The 24,200-nt window shown below is 40.5% G+C and overlaps 1 protein-coding gene across 4 annotated transcripts; it reads left to right on the top strand.

The window, feature by feature from the left end:
- The first annotated feature begins 1,502 nt into the window (after nucleotides 1–1,502).
- Nucleotides 1,503–22,004, top strand: thrap3a (thyroid hormone receptor associated protein 3a). Of its 4 annotated transcripts, none has more exons than XM_086218010.1 (11): nucleotides 1,503–1,720; nucleotides 9,707–9,863; nucleotides 13,401–14,282; nucleotides 14,894–15,586; nucleotides 15,768–15,940; nucleotides 17,062–17,173; nucleotides 17,466–17,550; nucleotides 19,404–19,585; nucleotides 19,685–19,862; nucleotides 19,976–20,119; nucleotides 20,215–22,004. In XM_086218010.1, exons 2-11 carry the CDS (start codon nucleotides 9,730–9,732, stop codon nucleotides 20,452–20,454), a joined length of 2,823 nt encoding a protein of 940 aa, XP_086074136.1. In that variant the 5' UTR covers nucleotides 1,503–1,720; nucleotides 9,707–9,729; the 3' UTR covers nucleotides 20,455–22,004. The 4 variants fall into 4 exon arrangements, with proteins under 4 accessions (XP_086074136.1, XP_086074138.1, XP_086074137.1 ...); XM_086218012.1 differs by lacking the exon at nucleotides 1,503–1,720 and adding an exon at nucleotides 4,421–4,515; XM_086218011.1 differs by lacking the exon at nucleotides 1,503–1,720 and adding an exon at nucleotides 9,473–9,606.
- The last annotated feature ends 2,196 nt before the right edge of the window (nucleotides 22,005–24,200 follow it).

Consider the following 24,200-nt stretch of genomic DNA (forward strand, 5'->3'; position numbering starts at 1 on the left):
CCTCTCCCTGCGTCCTTACTTTGTAAAACCTCAATGACAAAAGTAGCATCAGTGATGAATCTTCAAGTCAGCATTAAAAAAAAATCAATACCAAGAATACATTCTTGCCAGGATATGAGAAAGATTTTGTATTTCCCCTTGAGATGACTTCTTGGCCATTAATCATAGGACATAAATCCCTAAAAGCCTTCAGTAAAAGCCACAATATTGGAATTATGTCAGTGGAACATTGGCTCTTTGAGGACAGATGTCATCTACAACACAAAATGGTTGCTTCTCAATAAAATTAAAAGATACAACTGCACCGCATGTTTGTCAAATACAGCACATTTACATGCATGAAGTCAAACCACAAGCATATCGGCAGCAAATTACATGTGATGCAGCTTGTACAAAGATGAACTGATGAAAAGATAAAAGATAGATTTACATAACAACTGAAAAAGATGTGAACGCATGCAAAGTACAAAACTTTATTTTGATGGAACACAGAACTCAGAGTAATAAAAGAACAAACAGTGAATATTATTCCATATTGTGAAGCCGATCTGATAAATATCCAGAGTTGAATGGATCTACTGTTCACAGTGACTTCGTCATAAATAAGTTACAACTGTAGTCGATTAACAGCTTTGTGCTCAATGCCAGCAAGCCTTGTTTTGATCTGCGTAGAAGAAAGTGGCTAGCATGACAGTGCAGTGGTAAGCGCTGTCCCCTCACAGCATGGAGCCTTCTCTTTTGGGTCTCCATGTTCACCCCATGTCCCCCCCCAAGTGCTTTGGCTCTCTCCACAAACTGAAAACAGGTAGGTTAAGCTGAGCACTAAATTGTCCACAGGTGTGTGTGTGTGTGTGTGTGTGTGTGTGTGTGTGTGTGTGTGTGTGTGTGTGTGTGTGTGACTGGCAGCTTGTAAAGGTTGTATCGCAGTGTGAGCTGGGATTGGCTACACTGGGTAGTAGCCTATGGATTACCTACAGAATTTAATTTCATGCTCTATTTGTCAATACTGAAGCAGATTTTCCCATTTTAGGCATTCATTACATCTATCTTCTAAAAAGATGACGAACAAGTAACCTTGTTATCTTGTGACCTAAAAATAATAAAAATGAGGGACCACAAATTAATTAAATATAGGAAACAGTTTGTATCTTGTGACCCCTGAATGATTACATCGGTGGAATGATCATTCTGAACGGCCACAAATTCATAAACAAAATCTTGTGGCTTCATCATGTTGTTTTCTCTCGATGGCCACTCCAGGGCTCTGTAATCCGCCACTGCTGATAACTGACAAATGATGTGACACATGATGAAAAACTGCATTTGCTTCCATCTTGAAGTAACCAAACATCATGTGTGAGATCGCACACATTATTAACTGCAGCCATACGGTTACACGAGAGACTATTAAGCCGCTGCTGTGACGACATGATGTCATTTCTGGGCTCATGAGCTACTGTATTCCTCCTGATCGCCGCTCCCCTTCAGAGCAGTGATATCAGCCTGGAGGTGTTTGGACAGACGCGGAAGGAAACATGAAGCTGTGAGCCATGACGCGGCCACACCTCCTGTCTTTGAACGGCGCTCTTCAGCCGTCTCACGCCCGGGACATAAGTTAGGCTCTGCAGCACAGACACAAGGTAGACAAGGGACAAATAACTCATTCCTGCAACATTGTGCCTGAATGTGACGCAGCGACTCTCAACGACAACGCCGACCGGTAAGTGGTTCTGTTCTTTACGCTCAGTAATGGGGAGGAAAACAGAACTGAATGAAAATACTGCACAGTGGAGGTTCGGTGGAAAATCAGCTGTGAGGATCATGTAATGCCACCGTGGTTTATATCGTGTGTGCCATATGCAGCTGCGCAGTAACAGTTTATTGATTTATTGTAGATTGACTTATTACTATTATTTCTTAATGAGATTAATTGCTTGCTGGTTTTTAATTTTGCTTGATTGAAGTGCCAACAGTGAAAGGATGGAGAAGAGCATCTCACAAAGGACATGGCACTGTGGCTCTGATAGAAGCTCTGCTGGCTGTCTCTGGTGTTCTGTGACTGTATGAAGTGAAAACAGTTGAGCAGGGTCGGATAAGTCGCTGGAATCAAAGCATTGCATGCAGGCAACCTCTCTATCAACACACTTTTATTTTATTTTGTGGTACTTTACAATAATGGTACATTAATAGTGGTTATTTAATGCTTAGTTAACTGTTAGTAATGCTTCATGGACTGTTAACAAATGTTAACTCTGGGCAACAGCAAAGATGGCTGGAAAATCTGGAGGAGGTTGGGGTGGGGACAGGGTGAAGTGTTACTTAAAGGATACATGTTCGCCACTTTACAATACAAACCACTAAGAGCATTAATAAATCATTACTTATGCTTAAGTAATGCTTATTTAACACCCTTACATATATAGCTAAACCTTAACTACAAGTACCTTTGTTGTAAAGTGTTAACCATCTATTTTTCTTAGATGTTTGGACTGTCAGGGGATTTTAAGGGGAAAACTGAGTTTACTGGTAGTCTGCCTGCTGTTTATAGCAGAAAGCACAATGACAGGATAACTTTTGTGATTGCAGGTTTCACTCAGTGGTCCCACCACCTTCAGTAAACAGCTGCAACTGACTGCCAAGTCATATAGCAACAAGAATTGCTTTTTTTTTTCTTCTTTTTTAAAATAAAAAAACAAGGGTTTCCCGTATCTACTGATCTAATTGGGTTTTGTGGTATAGTGTGAAATCTATTTCTGAGTTGCATTGATGTGAAAAAATGATCCTGCAATATCCTGTTGGGCTTCAGGATCTTGAATGTGGTCAATCCTCTTTGACAAACACAAGCCACCCTAAAATATACACACACAATGAATAACAAAGGTGTGTCTACATGTTAGTGTTTTGGCACTGTATGTTCTCATTGTGTGTTTAGTTTCACTTTTGTCTGTCTTTCTTTTTTTTTTGGGAGCACTGGAACTGCCATGTGTGGTTTACTGCAGTCATTGTGGTGTCTTGCTTGGTCTCTTCTTTCCAGACAAACATGAGGGGAATGGCAAAAAATTTTAAAAAGTTTCAGTACACATCAAACTCCCTTAATTAGCGCCTTCACAGTAGAAATGAGTCTGGTTACACAACATGACACCCAGTGTTATATTGTCTACTTTAAGACTCCAAAGTCCAAGAAATGATAACTCTTAAGTAGTTTGGAAGCTCAAAGCTGTTCTACAAATCATCATTTTCCAAGTTACTGCCAACTGACCAAAATTAGAGAGGAACTTTAGCTGACTAATTTCCGCTTGTATGAAGCAGAGTTTCTGAAACACTGATTACAGAAGCATCTCAGTATGACAATGCCTCACAAACTGGGCCTCAGAGTTTCACGAGATGAAAACATATCGAAATGTGTTCTTGTTTGTCCATGTAAAATAAAATGCAAGTGAATGGAGACTATGACTTGCACATATATCCTCTTCCACCCCAACCCTTATTTTCAAACCCTCACTAAAGTGGTTTCAATTATAAATAGTTTGTTCACCCAAAAATAATCAACAAATAAGTTGTTGCTGATGAGGAAGGGATGCTACAAAGATTGATAACCTGACAGGTCATTGTTTGGTTTTGGTTTGTTTTTCAGAACCTTCTGAAAAATTGCCCATAGCAACTGTTTGGAAATAGATAAACTTTTTCAGAAAATACTTGGCAGGTTAATGTTCCAACCATTGGTTTGACAACGTTAAACCAACACCAACTGACAGAGACCAACGGGAGTCCGTTGACAAGCGAAAAGTCTTTTTTCTCTTGAGGAAAGCCTACGGTACCGTTCTTTACTCTTCTTTTCAACGATAGAATCAATTCAGTCCTGATATAAATGATGCCGTAGTAGCATCCACGCTAACCTTGTCAGGCGCCACCATTGAACAAGCACTTATTGCTGTTGTTGTCTCACCTATATCACGCTGTATCGCCTAAAGGACCTTGAGTGGATACAGTGGTTGAACAATAGGTGGTGTGGACGAAGAGTATGTGAGCCGAAGAGGGGAAACTGGTGATTTTTTTTCTTTTGACAACATCCATCCATCCATCCATCCAATTTCTACTGCTTATCCTGTTAAGGGTCATGGGGGAGCTGGAGCCTATCCCAGCTCACCCTGGACAGGTCACTAGTCCATCACAGGGCCAGCACATAGAGACAGACAACCATTCACACTCACAGTCACACCTACGGTCAATTTAGAGTATCAATCAGCCTCGTCCCCTCTTGATGTCTTTGGACTGTGGGAGGAAGCTGGAGTACCAGAGAGAACCCACACAGGAACAGGGAGAGCATGCAGACTCCACACAGAAAGATCCTGTGCTCCAGCCGGGTTTCAAATACAGAACCTTCTTGCAGTGAGATGACCGTGCTGACCACTGCACCACTTGTGCCGCCCTCTTTCGACAACATTTTGGACTAAATGGAATCAACACAGATCAGTCTGTGTGTGGTGTCAGTAAGTTCGTTACTACATCAAATGAGTAAGTAAAGCTACTACACATTTGCCTGGTAGTCATAAGTTTTTTCAGTCAGAAATATTGGAGAATGCTCTACACCCATGTTGCAAGGGTGCAGTCAGTTTGTAGACTTCTTTTCATTTTAAGTTCTTTGGGTTTGGACGCAAATGCATAAATTGAATTGAATTTTTTTTCTTGTGAGGTTGGGATTTTGTCAAACCAGCTGCCTCGCATGGTAAGCGGTTTACAGCTTACATGCAACAACATCATGAGTGTAAACAATCAACTTCAGTCTCTTGTCTTCTCTTACTTTGTGGTGACATTAAAGCTTATTATATAGATTTGTGGTGGTACCCTGCGGTGCTGCCACTTAGGCAAAATGCTGGTTGCAATGTGTGATTTTGATGCTCATTGTCGTCCCCTCCCCCCCCCCAACACCATAAATGCAAAGTGTTTCCAGTACAGACACACTTGGGGTGGTTAGATTGGCACATTCTCACCACTCTCAGTGGAGTCACTCACCATATTTTCCTCATTCACTCTCACTGTTTATTTCCCTACTTCCTGTTTCTGCTGCTCTGCATCACGTGCGGTAACACTGCATTGTCATTTGTCAAGGAAGAAAGCAGAAGAGCTTGTTTTCCTGCAGCTGATTCCCCTCATGAAATCGTGTTGGAATCATTATTTGGAAATGAGGTCATTTAAAAGGTTTCAATCAAAATAAATAGTAGAGTTTTAGTCCAATCCTTCTCTGAAAATCAACTTAACTTCTGTTTTCACCCAGAAAACTTGAAGAAAAGCTCACTGAGCAGTGAGACTGAATTAAACCGGCAGGAATCGGTGTGGTTTTCTCGGTATTTGTTAACCGCTTCAGCGTGTGTCTCCAGGGAAAACTTACGAGGGACTTCCACATTTCAGTAAAGCAAGATTGTGCCAATGACAGTTGCTGTGGCTTTTCTGAAATAGTGAGCGGGGCGTCTCGGGGCACATAAAGATAGCAAATGGGACGGCAGCTGCCAGTGTGTCATCCTAGTCTTAATGATATGGCAGTTGATTGAGTCGAGTTTGTGTGTGTGTGTGTGTGTGTGTGTGTGTGTGAGAGTGAGTGAGTGCTTTGAGCTGTGTATCGAGTTGCCGGACCATTGTTGATCAGAGATACTTTAGCTGTTACATGAAATAAACAGGTGAGGAGGATCATACAGCTGTCGTTTTCAACTGCAAGGGGACACTGAATGCTGTGTGTGAGTCAGCGTGTGTGCTTTCTTGAAGTTCTATCCATGTGAGAACCATGTAGAGCTAATTATTGTATAAAAACAGATATCTTTAACATACCTAGGTAATTCAGTCCTTGTGCACTCTGCCATATTTGGTAACATCTTGTTGTACCTGATATTCTGGTTTTGGTTTGTAATTTGATGTTTTTAACAAGGTAAGCAAGTTTACATTTAAGATGTTACTGAAACAATTTCAAAACGATAGTTTTGTGAATGTAGTTTATAGGCTACTGTACTTAATATTTCTCTACATTACGGTGACTGTCATACATACGTTGATATCCGTGAATCCAGGGCAAGAACACTCATTTTAATTCCGACAAATATTTGTATCTGAAAACCTTTCAGTGACTGAACCAGAGGGCTCAACTTGGACTTTAAACCAAGAAATATTTCATTTTTTCGGTGTCATCAATTTGTGGTCAATGTGATACGCGCTGGAAACTAATTAGTTTTTAAGGTGATACGTGCAGGACGTCAATTTGTTTTTAATATGATACAGACTTGACAAGTGTGGTGTAATTAATAGTCATGTAATTTCAGCAGTTGTTGGGTATTTGGAAGAGGTAAACAGTTGGTGAAGTAGTGAGTTCAGATTTAGGATGTGATTAAGGTGAGCAGGTACATGCAGGGGTTATCAATTAAAAGTCCTCAGAAGATTAGTAATAAGTGTGTGTGTGTTCATTTGGTGCACATGCATCAGTTTCTGCATTTTTGTGCAAATAGTGGATGATTAAAGACAAAGCCAGCCGCAGCCTTTGAGAGGGGCTGACATCTGTGTGATTAGGCTTCCGACCACACACACACACACACACACACACACACACACACACACACACACACACTATGAGGGAGGTACAGCTGCAGCTTGTTATCAATGGAGGGTTCAGAGTGAGTCTATCGAAATAGATCCCACCGTTCAATTCTGCCAACTGGTTATCCAGCAGGTTGCTTTGGTTCCAGTTTCTTTCATCCAGTCCAACAGCCCTGCCATAAACTGTGCCTTTAAAAATATCAAGTTCAGTTTTGAATGACACTGTCAAAACGGTTATAATCTGACTTTTTGTTTATCGACAACCCTGCCAAGGAGGTAATGTGATAGACTGCATGCGTTTGTAAGTAGGATATCTGAAAAACCAACCGGCGGATACGGATGAAATTTGATAGAAAGATGATTAACCTTTGAAGGCAAAATCTTGGACCCTGAAAACTTTTTTCAACCTTAGATGTTAGCGGTACTGGGCAGCAGCATGACTCTGGAGGTAGGTAGACAAAGAAATCGAAGAGTTGTTGTTTGGATCCGGCTTCCTCCAGAGACAGTCGTCTCATTGTTGTTTGGCACCTGGCATGCTACCTGAATTAGGGAGCAATATAAATACAGTCCATTTTGCATATTTTTTAAAATATGAAATGGTTTTAAGCAAAAAGTTTTGGTTTATGGAAATCCTCTGGATCACCAATCGTAGTTTTGCCGGTTGAAAAGAAAAATCGGTGAGCAGATATGGATGAGTCTATGTTCATATTCTACATGAACCTCCTGTTCCCTGGGACCTAAGGCCTGTCTGAGTTCAACTCCAGCAGAAATGGCTTGTGGTTTCGTGCTTGCGTGCATCGTACCGAAAGGTGTGAAATGAATATCAATTTCAATAACACGCGCAGTTCAATGGTTACCTCTCTGACAGTGTCAATCAAATGGAGCATCGCTGTTAAAGCAGAGCTATTGTACTGATTCACATTTGACTGTACAAGTGTACCTAAAGATGTGGCCTGTGAGGCTACATACTGTACTCACACGTTACCCCACGCTACTAAAATAAGGTTGTTTGTTTGATTGTAATAGGCACTACGGTTGAGGTAACTTATCTTTTTTTAGTAGTTTTGTTTGCAGCTCATTTAAAATGTTTCAGGGAAACTATTTTCAGCCATACGACAGCATCCAGAACAGAGATGTAGTGCTACGTTTATTCCAGTCATTACAACAAATTCAGAACAACAGCAATTAAACCTCTCCATAAGAATCCCCTATAAGGCCATCATCCTCTGATAACTAAAGAGAAATTAATCCAGTGGTTTATTTATTCTATTGCTTAGCGACCACATATTGGAGAGGGGCACATGTGAATGTGATTCAAATGTGCACAGTAAGCTGAATTGACGGTCTGTTGAGGCTGGGCCCTTCAGGAAATTATTCTCTGAAAGCCAAAAACAACAGGCTGCCAGGAACGAGGAGAGTGGGACGTTCGCTGAGCACATGGAGGAGGCGGGGGAAGATGGATCCATTTCAATACTTTCCAAAATAGTAGCAAGCATACACATCGGGACCACCATGTGATTGCGTGCGCTGGTTTTGAAATCCCTGTCATATGCACTTGGCAATTTCCTCCATCCCAAGTCCCAGAAGATGACTCATAATGAAAGATCAATTATTTGATCCCTGGCATTTACTGTACTCTGAGGATCAAATATCACAGATTATGCCTGGTGAACCTCGGACTGAACAAGATTCTCCTACTGTAGAATTATACTTCTGGGAGTGAATCCTTTGGGGAATTGAGAAAGTGCTCAATGTTCAAAGTGTAAATAAAACACAGTCAGTGTCGCTGATTAGAGATCCATGGGAGATCATTAACCACGAGAGAATGTGATATGGTGTGAGGGAGCTGCAGAGAAAACATTCAGCCCACCAATCTAGAGGAGGATTATTAGTATTGGACGAGTGAGAGTTTGCAACAATATTTGAATTTCAAACAAAAATGATGAAGCAAAATAGAGCTGAAACAAAACAGGCTCTCCAAATAGCGAAAGTTAATAATAGTGCTGCAATTCGGTTACTTCTTTATTTACATCGGCTGATATTTCATAAATTGTTGAGTCCCATAAAATGTCAAAAAAATGAAAACAAAAATGCTCATCATAATTCCCCTGAGCCCAAAATGAAATATTTCAATTGCAATCATTTGTCCATGAAACAGTCCAGCACCCAAAGACTCCTTGTTGTCTTTCATAAGTGGCAAAAAAGCACAAATAGGTCTACTTAATGTGGAAGTGGAAAATGTTTGGCATTGTTTTTTCTAGGAAAAAAAAAGACTGATTAATTGCTGCAGCTGTGGTTCATACTAAGCACAATGTTTTTAGTTTTCAAATAGAACAGGTTTCTTTTACAGGAAAGAGTACTTTTTTTTTCTTTTTTTTTTTTGGACATTGTTTCCTCTTAAACCATCCCAAGAGTGAAGTATTTGCTGCATGTAAGATGTATTCAGTGCCAGGGGTTAGAATGAGGGTGTGCAGAGGGGGGTCATGGATGGCTGATAGAGTGGTACAGAATGGAAACAGTGAAAGAAACCGGCTTATACAAAAAAATATCACTGCACATCCTGGGTTGTCATTTTTCAGAACCTTACATGGAAGCTGTCTTGTTTTGTATTGTTTTCTCATGAGGACCATAACTGAAACAGGAAACGCTTGTGTTGCCAGTGTCAGTTGTATGTATGATGTAAGGCATGCACATTTACCGTATATTTCTGTGTTTTCCAGCGAGCTCAGTAGTTTGTCAGATGACTGATGTGAGACTGCCCTCTATGCAAATGATCTGTGACTAAATAAAACAGGTTCTGTTTAGATGCCCTACGCTACTACAGATTGCCTTCTTGCTTCGTCACAGCTGTTCCATCTCTTCACTCTGCTTTACATGACGAGTGTTTCCAAGCGCATCACGGATGGCTCATATCTATTGGATAGTTCCTGTCATGGATTTTTGACTCGCAGCTCTCCTTACACTTGTTTATCCCATAGTACCACCGACAACATTCAGTGCGATGTCAACAATCATTGTCTGATGCTGGTACTTGAAGAACGCAGTAATTGACTTACATTTGTTTGTTTTTTGAGTATTTTTTTAAAGCATTTTTCTAAATCCTACTATGAACTCTATTTTGTGGCAGTTTGAGGTGGGCTGCCTGCAGCGATGACCAGATCAACAAAATCAGCCTCTCGCTCTCAGAGTCGTTCAAGGTCCCGATCAAGATCACGGTCAAGATCCCGTTCCACTTCTCACTCCAGAAGCAACTCCAGATCGCGGTCTAGGAAGCATCGTTACAGGTAGCTTTATGATTTGGGATTATTGTGATTTTATATCAAATATCAACTGTATTGTCCTTCACCCTCCAGTATTGTTATATCTCTGTCAACTGCAAACTGTGTTGTTAAACTTAGTAAAACAATTGTTACTTTAGACTTGAAAAATGTAAGTGTGCAGGTTAGTTAATCATTGAATTGTTCGTAGGAGATTGACGATGCAGTGTTGTTGATTTGATATGTAAAAATGCATTTATCCTGGGCCCAAGCGGACAGTTAGGAGAACATCAACAAGCAGTTGTGTATTCTGTGATTGGTGGGGTTTCCTGGAAGATGTTTTCCTGTTGATTTCCACCTGCAATACCTTATATTTTCCTGGACTTCATGAGCCTGGTTCTCATATGAATGGTCAAAGCTGGTGTAGTGTATTAATGGATTTGGGTTCAACCCAAAGCTCTGAAGAAAGCCTCTGTGTCCGGAGGAAATTGCTGTTTGAGAGAAAGTTCAGCCACTGGTTAGAGGAGTTTACTTAAATTAGAGTGAATATTATTGAAGTTTACATTGCATGTGGAAACATTTACATAAACTCAGTGGACCACAACCTATTTTATCAAGGCTATCATGGCAGTTTTTGTTGTTAATTGCTTTGCTCAAATAGAAAAATACTTTGTCGTATTATTTGTTAGGTATGTAAAATAGAAAGGTGTGGCTTCACTCAGATTCTCGACTGTTTCTGGCTGAATGACTGTGGCATGGCAGTAAAATGGCAGCGCGGATTGTTTCCTGGCAGTGTTGCAGCACATATTAAAATTAGCATAAAGAATAGACGTGGAAGGAATCTAATAGTTTAGTCTTTCTGAAACCACCTTCCATATGTGGTCACACTTGTACTACAATAATGTAAAAAGTACACACTTGCAGCTTTTATATTGAGGTTCACACATAAACACATCCAAAAATGACAAATGCACTCGTGCAGAGGTTATTTACCTCTCTGTATTCACTGCTTTTTGATTTGCTGTCTAGAGTTTATGATGATCATGTAAGTGAGTGAAGCTTAAAGGTAGACCGTCTTAGCATGACACTCAGTTTGGTACTTGACTTGTAAAAGCAAAATATAGTTTAAGAGTGTTGTTCAACTTGAAAAGATTTAGTTGATGGTATCTGCAGTGGAACACTCAGTGTAATAATCTGTATTGAATTATGATTAATCCTCTCGAAACTGAATGAACAGTCTCTTAAACTGGCAAGTATAGAGTCAAAGAATTGGAGTAGACCCCCCCCCCCCCCCATGTTCCATGTGACTCAGCTCAACCAGAACTGTTTTGAGAGAGATGCAGTTTCCGCAGCTCGCACTGGAAGTGTGCAGTGCTTCTCAGTGCGCTGCCTTCTTTAATTGCTCGCTATTCCAATGAAAAAACGCACTAGGTGAGTTTTCTGCATTTTTGGTTTGCTCACGTGCTTTAAGAGTCTGGCTTCTTTTAGTGTGGCGCTTCTTTAGGCTTTTAAAATGAATGAGTGTTTTTTTATGTATTAGATTTGGTGTGTCTGTAATGTATTCTTTGGTGTAGACATTACTAAATACCTAAATTGCATTTTAAAAAGGGTAAATGGACATAGCAGTTGGTTATATCTTATATACTGAGTGTTGGATGGTTTGATATACTTAAAATACATACAAAAGTTGATGCCTGCAACAGTTAAGAAGCATTCGCATTCTCCAGTACGCCAGTGGCAGTTGTGGGGATGACGTGTTGAAATGTGCTTCGTTTGTAGAAGAGCAGATTGGTGCCGATTGAACACAGAAAAGAACAAACGTATCATGGCTGTTAACTGAAGACTGGGTGAAATGCTCAGGCATGACTGTACCACGTTTTAAGCAAGAACAGCAGAGCCACCATGTGGACGAGCCCGGCACTGCAGCTTGGCTCAACACCACAGTGAAATCTAAGCTCTTCCTAATGCTGTGCTCCTAATGAAGCCCTCCTATTATTGGCACTCCAGAATTTTGGAATATGTTCAGAAATACATGCAAACACACCAGTCTTGTATAATCATGAGATTTAAGTTCAAACAGCAAAAATGCTTTTCTACAGTGAAACCCAACCCAAATACAGTCATTAAACCAATTATTGGCATACTTTTTTGATGAATTTAAATCCTCAATCAAAACAAATGTTTTGTACTTGTGGTCAACGTTTCACACGAGCCGAATGAAACGTCATGATTTTGCTGCATAAAAATGGGCTGCTTTTTCACAGTGATGAGGTCAAACATCTTGGAATCCCCTTCTCAACAGGTACCATGCACTACAGTGTAAGCCAAGTAAGGATTTGTGGCCAAATGACGGCCCAAATATTGGAGGAAAGGCACAAAAAGCAAGACCAGTGTTTTTAAAAGCCACCATAAGTGAGCCACAGCCTTTCTATGATAATGTTAATGGACTGCTGAAACCATATAGCTCTTTGGGAATGAAGTGCATCAGTTCAAGAGGACCAAATGAAGGCCGTAAGAAAAAGGACACCATTTCCTGCTGTAAAGTGTGCTGGAGACTATCATGCTGTGGGCCTTACTTGCTGCATCTGAATGTATCAAAGAATGATGAAAGCAGAGGATGATCATTGCATCTTGGGAAGAAATTTGTTTTCTAGTTTTAGAAGACTGTTTGTGGCAAAGATGGTGGGTCTTTCAGCAGGAAAAATCACCTAAAGCACATATCCAGCTGCCCCCAAAATGACTGAAAAGGACAAGATTGTCGGTTTGGCAGTGTTTGCCAGCAGTGAGCAGAGTCCTGACCTAATTCCTACTGAAAACCTTTGGAGGGAGGTGACAACTGCCATAGAGCTGGAATGAATGAACGAGTGGAAGAAACTTGCACAGACAGGTGCAAGAAGCTTCTAGATGGCTACAGGACACATGTAGAGGTTGTATAGCTAAAAGCTCTGCAACAGAAATACAAGTTTGTTAAGGGTGTTTGAGGGCACATGGTGTTACTTCCCCACAATGACATTTTTTTTGAACATTCAGCAACCTTGGACATTGTATTCAAAGATTCTATATAGAAGATTTAAAAAAAACAAAACAAAAACAGGTTAATTTACTTTCATATTCAATAATTCTCACCAGGACTGTGTTACCGCTTTCAACTGATACAAGGTGGCCAGGTACATCTGCATTTCTTTACATTTTATGATATTGAGATGTAGCATATTTGGTGTCTTTGACAAAAAAGACACGACTAAATGTCTAAGGTAACCTGCAAAGTAGTTTTCATTGGGATAAAATGATTGTAAAATTCAAGACTTCAGTTAAGAGAAGAACAATTTGGCCGATGCTGCTGCTTTTGCCATTTGTTTATTTTGTCGTACTTTATTTCCCTGTGTTCCATGACAACAAACATCTTCACCGTATAATCTTTCAATTTGATCACCTGTACCTTAACCATCTTTCAATGAACAGATGATGAATTAGTGCATGTGCATTTATATATTACATGTAAATGTACAAAATTGTATTGTAACAGGTCACTGCTGTGCTTTTTTCTCCTTAATCTTTTCATAGCTCTAGGTCTCGGTCACGGTCAAGATCTCATTCTCCGTCTTACAACCGTGACAAGAAATATCCAAAGGGGTACCAGAACAATCGGGAGTACCGGGGCTACCATCGCGGCTTCCGGAGGCCCTACAACTCAAGGGGCAGAGGGCGTGGCTACTTCCCACGTGGTCGCTATCAGCGTGGGGGTGGTGGCTACAACAATAACAATAATTTCCGCTCCAACTGGAAGAACTACAAGCAGTATCCTCAAAAGCAGCAGCAGCAGCAGCAGCAGCAGCAGCAGCAGCAGCAGAACCATTCACGTGGAAGATTTTACCTCCAAAAACGCTCAGGAAGCCCCCCTCCCAGTCAGTCTCGCCAGTCTGATCGATCTTCTTCACCATTATCCAGACAGTCTCAGCGTTCTTCCTCTTCACACTCCTCCTCTCCTAAATCAAGGCCAGCCTTGTTGCCGGCCAGACAAAGTTCTAAAGATGTGAAAGAGGAGCTCTTGGCCTCCAAAGAGGTCGAAAAAGGAGGAGGGGGAGATGGGGAGCTACTGGATCTCCTCGAGGTCCATGCAGGAGATGCCAAAGAAGGAAAAAGCAGCGGGGAAACAGGGGGAAAATGGCAAGGCCTGACAGAGTGTAGCAGCAGTCCAAAAAGAGCCAGTCCTCTGGCAAGCTCTGCTGTTACTGTTGGGCAGAACAGCCAAACCACTAACCAGTCCAGTACCTCCACTAAAACCACGAATGACATGAGCAACGGTGCCCCCTCCTGGCAGATGGTGTGTAATTCATCCTCTACAAAAAATCCATCACAGGAAGCTCTAAATTCAATGCTTTCCAGCTTTGACTTCTTCTCCAGTGAGGATGGGGATAGAACAGCAATCTCCATCGCCTTCAGAAAGTAAGGCTGACTTTACTCTTTTCTATAGTTGACAACATGTTGTGAATTATTGTTTGGCTCTGAAATGCTTTTGTGTAAGGCTGAACAATTTCAGTATTGATATTGAAATCACAATATACTGCAATATCCAAAAAACAGGCACCGAATTTTTGTATTATGGTGAAATATGCAAGAATGTACCATTACAAATAAATTGTTCTGGTACTCCAAACTGCAAATGACAGTTGTCTGGTTCAGATCCCAGTTAAAATCATATCCTCATGTATGATTTTACATAAATATTTTTATATACATTTTTTTTAGTAAATAGTATTTCTTATATTATTAAATATTATCTTCCCACTGAAATCATGTCAAAATAACATTCAGTCCGACTGGCAAGTCTGTTTGGGAAAATGATAAATCCATCTTGTGAAAAGTAGTCGCCTTGTCATAATGTTTGAAGTGATCTGTTATTTATTCTAACATGTGAGCTTCATATTTCACTTCTGGTTTAAACATATCGTCCGATAATGCCTTCCTTTCAAGATGACAACCCTGATAATCGTTGTTTGTCTGTCAAGCAGCTTGAACAATGCGATATAGCTCTTTATCTCTTTGTCATTTTGTAGGTTTTTGGAGGAGCAAAATAAAAAAGCTAAATCGGCTTTGGAAAACAGCAAGAACACAGAAGCAAATGCTGTGGATGTGGAGCAAGAGAACGTAAATGGTAAAGCATCCACAGGTATCACGGACTCAGTGTCAAGAGGGCACAAAGAGGACGTGGACGCTGAAGTGTCTCTGAACAGTCTGCTGAAGACTTCTCCTTTTCTGTCTGGTGATGGAGAGGAAGAGGAGGAGATAACAATCAAACCCAGTTCAAAGTCCGTCCACAAGGACTGGCACGATGGGGACGAGTGCTCTAAGCCAAAAATCAAGATCACTCACTCAGCTCGAGAACTGTTTGACGAGTGCTTTAGCAAATGGCAGAATACGTCCTATTCACAGGTAGCTAACGGTGACCTTGATGGCATGACAGAGGAGATGTTTCCCTGTGGAAAGCAAGATAAAGCAGCTGCCATTACTGCTGCTCTTGCGAAGCGGGAACTGGTTGGGAATTTTGAGGAATTGCCCACAGACAGGGGTTGTAATGCCAGGAACATGGCAATGTCTCTCTCCCACCTCTCTCCCGCACCACAACCAAGGAGGAATTCTGACAGAGAGATGTTCACAATCAGGGGCGGGGACTCATCTCTCATATCCCCAAGAAAAACCCAAGCAAAATTTAATGTCAGAATGGATTTCCTTGGAGACAGTTTGATAAGGTGAGCCTCAGGCAGTAGCTTGTTTCCACATGGAGCCAGTAAAGTGTTATCTGTATATATAGCTGTAATTTTCAAAGCTTTTCATGTTTTTTAATGACATAAATTCTGTTAAAAGACACTGTGAAATAAAGGCAGTTTTTTTTTTTAAAAACAAAACAAAACTGTTTTTCTTCATTTTCAGCTCTTCTGATATTTTAGCTGAGGAGCGACAGTTGTCTCAGGACCTTGTGCAGGCCTCAAAAAAGGACCAGGAGTTTCGCTCCATCTTTCAACATGTTCAGGCAGCTCAGTTACAGAGAACGCCCTCTGAGCTGTTTGCTCAGCACATTGTCTCCATCGTTCACCACATCAAAGGTAAGTCATCTTTGTGTCTACGCCAGGACGTCATATATCATCTCAGCACAGACAAATCAGCGTGTTTGAATAACTGAATTGAGCCTTTATTGAATTGTCGTTATTATTGTTTTTAACCCCTCACATTGCAACATCTCCTTTGGCCATACGAGGTAGTGAACCTTTGCAAACGTTCAATCAGTGACAAACGGCATTTTATTCCCAAAACATTTTGCTCTTTTAAAAAGACATGTAAGCACTGACAGAAGGCAGAGGCTGCGTAGCCAAAAACCTGACAAATCTGGAACCTTCATCACATCCATGCACAAGAAAAAGAAAAAGAAAAATCAGACAGCAATGATATGAGGAGTCCAGTCCACCGTGGTCTGATACAGGGATTCCAAATGTTTCAAAACCCACAAATTTACCGAGCAAAGATTCCTGACCCCCAATAACCAAAAAGGTGGTTGAAATATTCAGACACACACAACCTAATAGGCGTATCCAAACATACTGAAATCTTCATTCATTTTATTTTTACCATTTTAAGTTGTACACCTGGATTTATACACCTAGAGACATTCAAAAGATGAACATGCTACAAAAATGAATGGTATGCCAAAACATCGAACACGAGACGTATAATTACCTAGCTTCATGATGGATGTTGTTGAAGCACAGTAATATTGATAGTGCCAGACAACAAGGGCTGCAACTAACAGTGATTGTCGTGATCGACCCATCTGAAAAAGTATTTTCACGACTAACTAATGAATCTTCCACTTAAATACTGTCCGAAAAAAATTGTGAAAATATTGCTAACATCTTCTTTCCCAGTTGCCGTAGTCACTTGTTCAAATGACTTATTTTGTCCATCACACAGTCCAAACTTAGACTTACTTGGGGGAAAAAGACAGGAATGATTAATGGATTGTCAGATTCGTTGATTTTGTTTGGTCAGTTAATCAATGCTTTGCTGCAGTCTCCTATGATTTTACCGGGAGACAAAAGTGCACAGATTTGATGTGTGATAAGTCACTGTATACCATCGCAGTTGGATGGAAAACTTTATTAGGAAATTGGGAGCACAAATAACCCAAGCATTTATAAAAGGCCCATTTTTTTCCTGATTCTCCATGCAGCTCAGCACTTTGCATCTTCGGGAATGACTCTAAACGAGCGATTCACCGTGTACCAAAGACGAGCTGCAGAGGTGGAAACCGTGAAGCCAAGAAAAAGCCCAGAGATACACAGGTAGAGTCGCCTATTGAGTGACCCTCTCACCTTCAGTGTGCTGTGGCTTCACCTCCTCTTTTAACAGCTTTCAGGTATTTCTTTCAACTTTCCTACCTGAAAATCAACTTTGGCTTATTTGTTCTCATGCTCGGTGGAGGTCAGTTTTGTTTTCCCAACAGTTTTTCATTCTTTGTCCCGTTTTATGTGGTCTCTGTAGTTCAGTGTGGCTCAGTGTGTTTTTGACTGGTTGTTCTTATTCCAACATTATCTTGATCTAATTTTCTGCCTGAAATGTCTTTCTTTCTCACAGGAGAATTGATGTTTCACCAAGTGCTTTTAAGAAACACTCTCAACTTTTTGAGGCCATGAAAAGCTCAGAGGATGGCACTTACAAGGTGACTGACTATTTTGCACTAGGAAATATATTGAGAAAAACAAACAACAGCAAACCAGTGAGCAAGCCAGATGCCTTTAGACTGCATTCTCTTGAAGCCTGTGGCTTTCCTTGAAGGGAGATGCTCAAAGCCTAAGAAATGCAATGCAAAATAAGGCACTTTGACTATGTTGTTTGTTATATTTCACCTCCACAAATGGTGAATTGGTTATTCTGTGGGCACATGCCTCACCAAGGCTTATGAATCAAATAAAGTCAGAAATGGAAGCTGCTGTGCCCAAGCTGTTCAAAGGAGTCTATTTGTCTTCGTAAGTATCCTTTAAAAAAATAAGGAACGGAAATAACCCTCAGCAATAAATATATGTGCCTGTGCTTATAGTTACATACTTAACTTTCTGAGTAAACCTCAAAACATTTCTTCATTGATGCGCATGTGATTTGTAGAACTGAAGCATACACTACTAAAAACTCTGAAACTGAGTAAACTCAAACTAGCATTACAAAGGTATCTCCTTGTTCATCTCCAGCATGGTTAAAAAAGCACAATAGTGTTTTTCTACAACATTGCCACCATTTAGCGTAGCTTTCAAGAGTTTTCACTTTGCACGAGGATCAGACTACACAATATTTGGGTTTTTCAAGATGGCGGTGTCAGATTATGCAAGCCTGCCGCCAGTGAGAGTCCTTGTCATGTGCCACGCTACATGACACTTACTGAAGTCACACTCAGTGGGAGGTGGTTTGAGCAGAACAGTTGTGTGTGACGTTGGCAGTCTTGTCCTCTGACAAGAAAACAAAATAATAATTGTGGACCTGACCTTGTTGAGTAGTCATCTCTGTACTGGTCTACCACTGTAGCACAGCGCCAGTGTTAAAGCTCAGCTAACCAGCCACTCACTTCAGAAGCTTTTTCTCTGGAACATTGACCCATCTTAACTCTGTCATGGTGGTCCCGAAAGCAAATGTTTTGTTGTTCCATCTGACAATCTGTTTTGTTTTTGTCTTTACACATCTGTGCACCAGAAAGCACTCTGTTATCCTATTCAATGCAAGTTTTGCCTGCAAATGAAAGAAAAAAAAGCCAAAAAGACTGGAATGCTAGACTTTCTTGGATTATATTGCATGCCAGCTTGTCTGTCCCGATGTTCAAAGTTTGGCATGATCATGGACATGCGCTGGTCACGACAACATCGTGTCAAAATCTGATGATGTTGTGCAGTCTGATCCCGAATTAGTTAGAACAATTTACCAAAGCGTACATCCAAGTATGTACAGTTGGATTCCCATCTCCCGTGCAGCTATTGATTTTTGTTCTTTCAGTCCGTATGGTATGATTATCAACTCCAGGTTTATTGCTGTAGTATAAGAGCATCCAGGGTTGGTTTGAAAATGCACCTTCTCACGGAGCAACCACCTGTAAAACATGGCAATTGGCTGTTTCAAATAGACGGCAAATTAGTCAGGATGATGCTGAAACACGTTGGTGCTGTTCATTTCTGTTGACGAGAAGATTCTTCAGGAATTTCCCACAAGCACCTGAATGCGGCAGTGAGTTGGATACAAGACTAAATGGTGACGATGATGGATTGCCTCCAGTTGATTCTCGTACCATAACAATGATATAGCTGCGTTAAAGACAGAACATCAACCATCAGTCTATCAAGTACTTTGGGGCAATGGTTAAGAATTGGTCCTTTAGGTTCAAACTCCAAAAATGTCAAGGTTTTATTAATTACCTGGGTCTGAACCCTACTAATTAGTTTAAAAACCAGCTTGGCTTACTGCAGACTGATAGCTTCTACATGCGAATCCGAAGTCTGTCCACGACATTATGTTCTGTTCCGATTTGCTCAGGACGGAGGGGAAAAACTGAAGGGTGATCCGATGGACCTCCGTTTGGATATCGAACGCCGAAAAAAATATTCCAACCATGAAAGAGATTACAATCAGTCTCGGGGTAGAGATATGAGAGATTCTCCAGATTCTAGTCGAGAGAGATCTGTGGGAAAGTCCTCCAAACGCCGCAAGAAATCCAAGTATGTGCATCCACAAATACATTTAACAGAGTTGATCGCCTACTTGTGTCGTAAGGACTTGTGCATGGAGGAATTTTCATGTATTGTTTCTCCTCGTAGGAAACATAAGAGGAAGCGCTCTCGCTCCAGTTCTTCCTCCTCTTCATCATCTTCAAAGTCCCAAAAAGACACGCCTGATGACAAATCTGATTTCAAAGATGAAAGCTTTAACAGGATGCAACTGGGGCAAAAGGAGTCACCAGGACCCACTGACAGAGGAGGACCACGGGGAGGATTTGTAAGCCACCCTCCTCTAAGAAGTTTTTGCTCCAAAGAAGCAATGACTGTTCTTGAGCAATATTTAATCTGATTTGATGTTTCACAACTTTGTCCATTTTTCTAAATGTACAGCAAGTACGATTCCGTGGAAGGGGCTGGAACAGGGGGAATTATCAAGGAAACAGTTCCCATTGTAACCCTGTAAACATGACAATACAATCAAAAAATGAAGATTGGGACCCAGAATATACTCCAAAGAGCAGAAAATACTACTTGGTATGTTAGACCCAAACAACCACATGGATGCCAGTTAAATTTAGAACATAGTTGTTGCCTTAAACATTTCCATCCATCCTTTGTCCTCTTCTCAGCACGATGACAGAGATGGAGAGGGAGAGTGCAAGTGGATGGATAACAGAGGGCGAGGACGGGGGAGCTTCCCACGTGGAAGGGCACGATTTATTATACGCAAAGCCACCACCGGCCCAAATTTCACATGCTCCAAATGGGCTCACGACAAGTTCAAGGTCAATGGGGAGCAAGGTGGCATGCATGAAGACGAGAGGGAACAGGACCATAAAGAGGGAGGAATCAATGGAGGAAATACTTGAGCGTGGATTAAGACGTCAAAGAATCTTAATCATCTGTTAAGTTGCTATGGGATCTTACTCTTAATTTTATCCGCAACACCGATTTGAGAAATGCAGATCACAATGTTTTAAGTCTCAGCTATTGCTTGAAAAACTCTGCTTTAATGTTTAGGCTACTTACTTGACACAGTAATTTCTGACATCAGGACACGACAAGTAGAAGCACTGTTAAAGGGTGAATTGCTGTTTTCTCAGAATGCAGGTTCGTTACTCTTTTTTTTGCGTTATACGGTCAAATTTTCATGTGGTATTTGAGAATTCTTTTCTTGTGGCATTGAACAAAAAAATCAAGTTGTTTTGGAAATGGCAAGAAAAAAATCCTGTCTGTAGATCAAATAAGCTTGTGCCTTATACTTGTACTGGTAAATACTTTAACACCCCAGCCATTAGATTGATCAAAATGAGACTTCTTACACTGTAGTTCCTTAAAAAAAAAAAAAAAAAAAAAAAAAAAAAGTTTAACACTATAAATGACCCTTATGAGACAATGGGACCAAACTGCAAACGGTCAAAGGTTACGCTGAGCAGTTTTTCTGTGTACTTCATCCCATCAATCCACATTATTAGCTGTTGAGGCAAACTACCTGTACATGTAAGACATTGTTCATGAAATGGTTTGTAATTCATCAAAGTAACTATGCTTATATTACATTGGGTAGTTCTTTTAAAAGATTTTTTTCTTTCCTCGAGACATTCATTGTAGTTTTTGTACCTGGTTAGGTGGGATTTTGATTTTGTTTGTAAAGAATTTGCTCTTAGATCTTGATGTGAATTTCATTTGCTGTTTTTAAAACTTTACGCAGCCGATTGTGGTTAATCTATTGTGTTAGTTGTGTTAACATTGAGATAATATAGGCCCAAAAATTTGAACAATGAAAGGATAACACCTATTAATAATAATAAAAAAAAGACTTATTTTTCATTGCCACAGGGGGGCAGCAGAAACGAGCTATGGAAACAACACTGACATATTATCCTAAAGTTCATATTTATAGAACTACTTTCAAAAAAACCTATTTGTTCATTTGTATTGTGAAAAAAATTACATATCCAGGATTTATGGAGCTTTGTTTCTGTCACCTGATGAAATTACTTTGGTTCTGTTTCTGGGCTTAATAAACTCCTCAGTGGAATAGCTGACGCTTTAGCCGCTGCTACGTTCATCAGCTGTGAGGTCACAGCTGGCGAGAGCAGGGAGGTCTGTGAGGTGGAAGGTAAAGGATGAGATGAGCGCCTCTTCCGAGTCACGCCTGTCACATACTTTTTTTATATATTATTATATTAAAAAGTTTATTGTTAAATCCAGGATTAGGCTCTCCACTGGCTCACCAGTAGTACTGAGATAGAAACCTTTGGTGCCTTGCTGACTGTGTGTGGGTGTACTGTTCTTAATTGTACTGAAAAGCTACGTATTGAGATTCACATCATTTTGTTTAAATGAAACTGCTAAGGTGTTACGGCTCTTTGTTGTTGTTTTTTTTCTTAGCGATTGTAAATTAAAGAGATGGTGAAAATGTTTTCCTCGATGCGTCTTGATTTCTAACAGTTTGTCGTTATTTAAGAAAAGAAATGTTTACGAGAAATGCTGCAGACCAACCAGGGGTGTCATGAAAGCACGGAGGCCAGCCAGCCAAGTGCATGGTGAGCAAAGACGGAGATCCAGTTCACAACAGATTTTTTTACCAATTGCACCAACAATTTGAAGTAAGTCCGTGATCAGGTGCAAGCCGTACTCTGCAGTTTCTCCCTCTTCTTACATTTCTTGGCTCATCCACGGTTTTGTCTTTTGACAATTTGCTGTGTGATTATTTTCGAATCCAAAATATTCCGAGCATAATGGGAGTAAAGACCCGCCATGCTACCCAAACTAGCACCTTCTTTTACACAATCAAGTGTTCAGATTGTTCACAAATGACCACTATAAGTAACAGGTTGTGGGAAAGGAGAGTTGTGATACGTTGGGATCACCAGCTTTCACTGAGAGTTCAAACTCCTCCCCCCTGAAGACAGAGCAAGACAGGGTCTCTCTTCTGGCTTTTGCTTGGTAAACAGCAGGTCTTTGTGCACTTGCAGTTCAACTCAGTGCTGGTTGACCTCTGCTTTTCAAGTTGTGGATTTTCATTTGTGATTCGTGTGTGTGTGTGTGTGTTATGATGCTGGCTGCAAACCAATTCCCCTTATTGGACAATAAAGATATCTTTATTAATGATGGATGAAACTTATACACACACACATTTTTAAACCTATTATTTGATGGAGTCATCATTAGCTATTGAACAACTGCCACAGTATTTCTTTACGCACAGCCAGATTAACTCACACCCAGTTTGAATGACTTAAGATAAATAAAGAAGAACAGATAACAAAAGTGAACACTGACATCTGAGGAAAGAGTATACTTGTGTTTAGCACTTGGAATCTCAGCTCCTCCTGTGTGCACAGTAACCAGCGCCCATCAGGAATAGTTCTATTTGTTTTAATCATGTTTGAAAAACACATATTCATGCCCAGTGACTAATCCATGGCGTGGATAATTTTCTTTGAACAGGTTCAGCTGGTTGGCAGCAATTCCACCTTTCTGATGCCTGACATACTTTGAGGTTTTACTTTTACAAGAGTAAAATTTGGACACATTGGATTATGGGAGTACTCACTGTATATTACTGATTAATGTTGTAAAGAGCCAGCTTAAGAGCAGGGAAGTGGTTTTCCTGGGGCCTCCACCCTGATGAAGGCTATTTGGCTGAAATGTATCAGCCATATTCTTCCTACTTTTCCCTCTTCCTTGGACTGGCCAAGGAAACCACCTCACCACACTTATGGAATGTTTTTGCACACAATACCAAAGAACACCTTGTTTACACAACAACAACAACAACAACAACAACAACAACAACAACAAACACAACACTTGCTAGTTAAGTCTGACCAGTGTTATTCACTTAAGGAGACCTGTTAGGCTTGAGTTTTTCATATTTGAACATCTTTGTCTTATGTTAGTTTGATTTTGTGACAATATTTGTCAATGATTTTGTTTGTTTTTTGCCTTTATGGTTATTTATTGAATAAACATAGATCTGCATAATGCAAGTACTTGATTCATGCAGACACAAGTATACCAACTTACTGTACAAAATACTGCTTCAATTAAGCTGAATGTAAGAGACCAATGGTTGATGTTATTAACTTGATTGAATATTTCAAGTTTCTTAGTGCCCTGACATGTTCGCTTGATGTTTCTTGATTCAGTATGTTGTTTACTATGGTGGGTGAGTGTGCACAGCCCTCGGTCAGCTCCGCCCTCTCATCCAAATATGGTCACTTCAGGCACAAAAAAACAAAAACAAGAACTGCCAAAATACAGAACCCAAAGCTCTGTAACAGTAGTCCCCACCTCAGTAGGCGACATCATACTGGTGACAATGTCCACCTTATTTGAACCTGATGCAAACAAACACATTGTAATTCATATAAAAGCCCCTCTTGTTCCTCTGCCTGTCAAGGCTCCTGTAGCAGTTGTGAGTGTGCGATTTAATATTTATTATTGAATGAAGTGAGCATTTTTGATTGCTGTGAAATATTATTCAGAGCAGTTTTGCTTAATCCATTGTCGCGTATTCCAGTTCTGCGTTACTCAGTCCGTTTGCCTCTAGGATTTTACAAAACAACGGCAGCAGCACACAAACACACTCCAGCTCCTCCCAGCA

Source organism: Aulostomus chinensis, chromosome 11 (genome assembly GCF_037954235.1).
Source record: "Aulostomus chinensis isolate RoL2024-O1b breed Wild chromosome 11, RoL_Achi_v1.0, whole genome shotgun sequence".
Classification (NCBI taxonomy): domain Eukaryota; kingdom Metazoa; phylum Chordata; class Actinopteri; order Syngnathiformes; family Aulostomidae; genus Aulostomus; species Aulostomus chinensis.

What these genes read in the sequence shown, in the direction of transcription:
- thrap3a (XM_086218010.1), top strand. Translation starts at nt 9,730, where the DNA reads ATGACCAGATCAACAAAATCAGCCTCTCGCTCTCAGAGTCGTTCAAGG. An exon ending in CATCGTTCACCACATCAAAG is followed by an intron (nt 15,941 to 17,061) that starts GTAAGTCATCTT and finishes TTCTCCATGCAG; the next exon opens with CTCAGCACTTTGCATCTTCG. An exon ending in AAACGCCGCAAGAAATCCAA is followed by an intron (nt 19,586 to 19,684) that starts GTATGTGCATCC and finishes TTCTCCTCGTAG; the next exon opens with GAAACATAAGAGGAAGCGCT.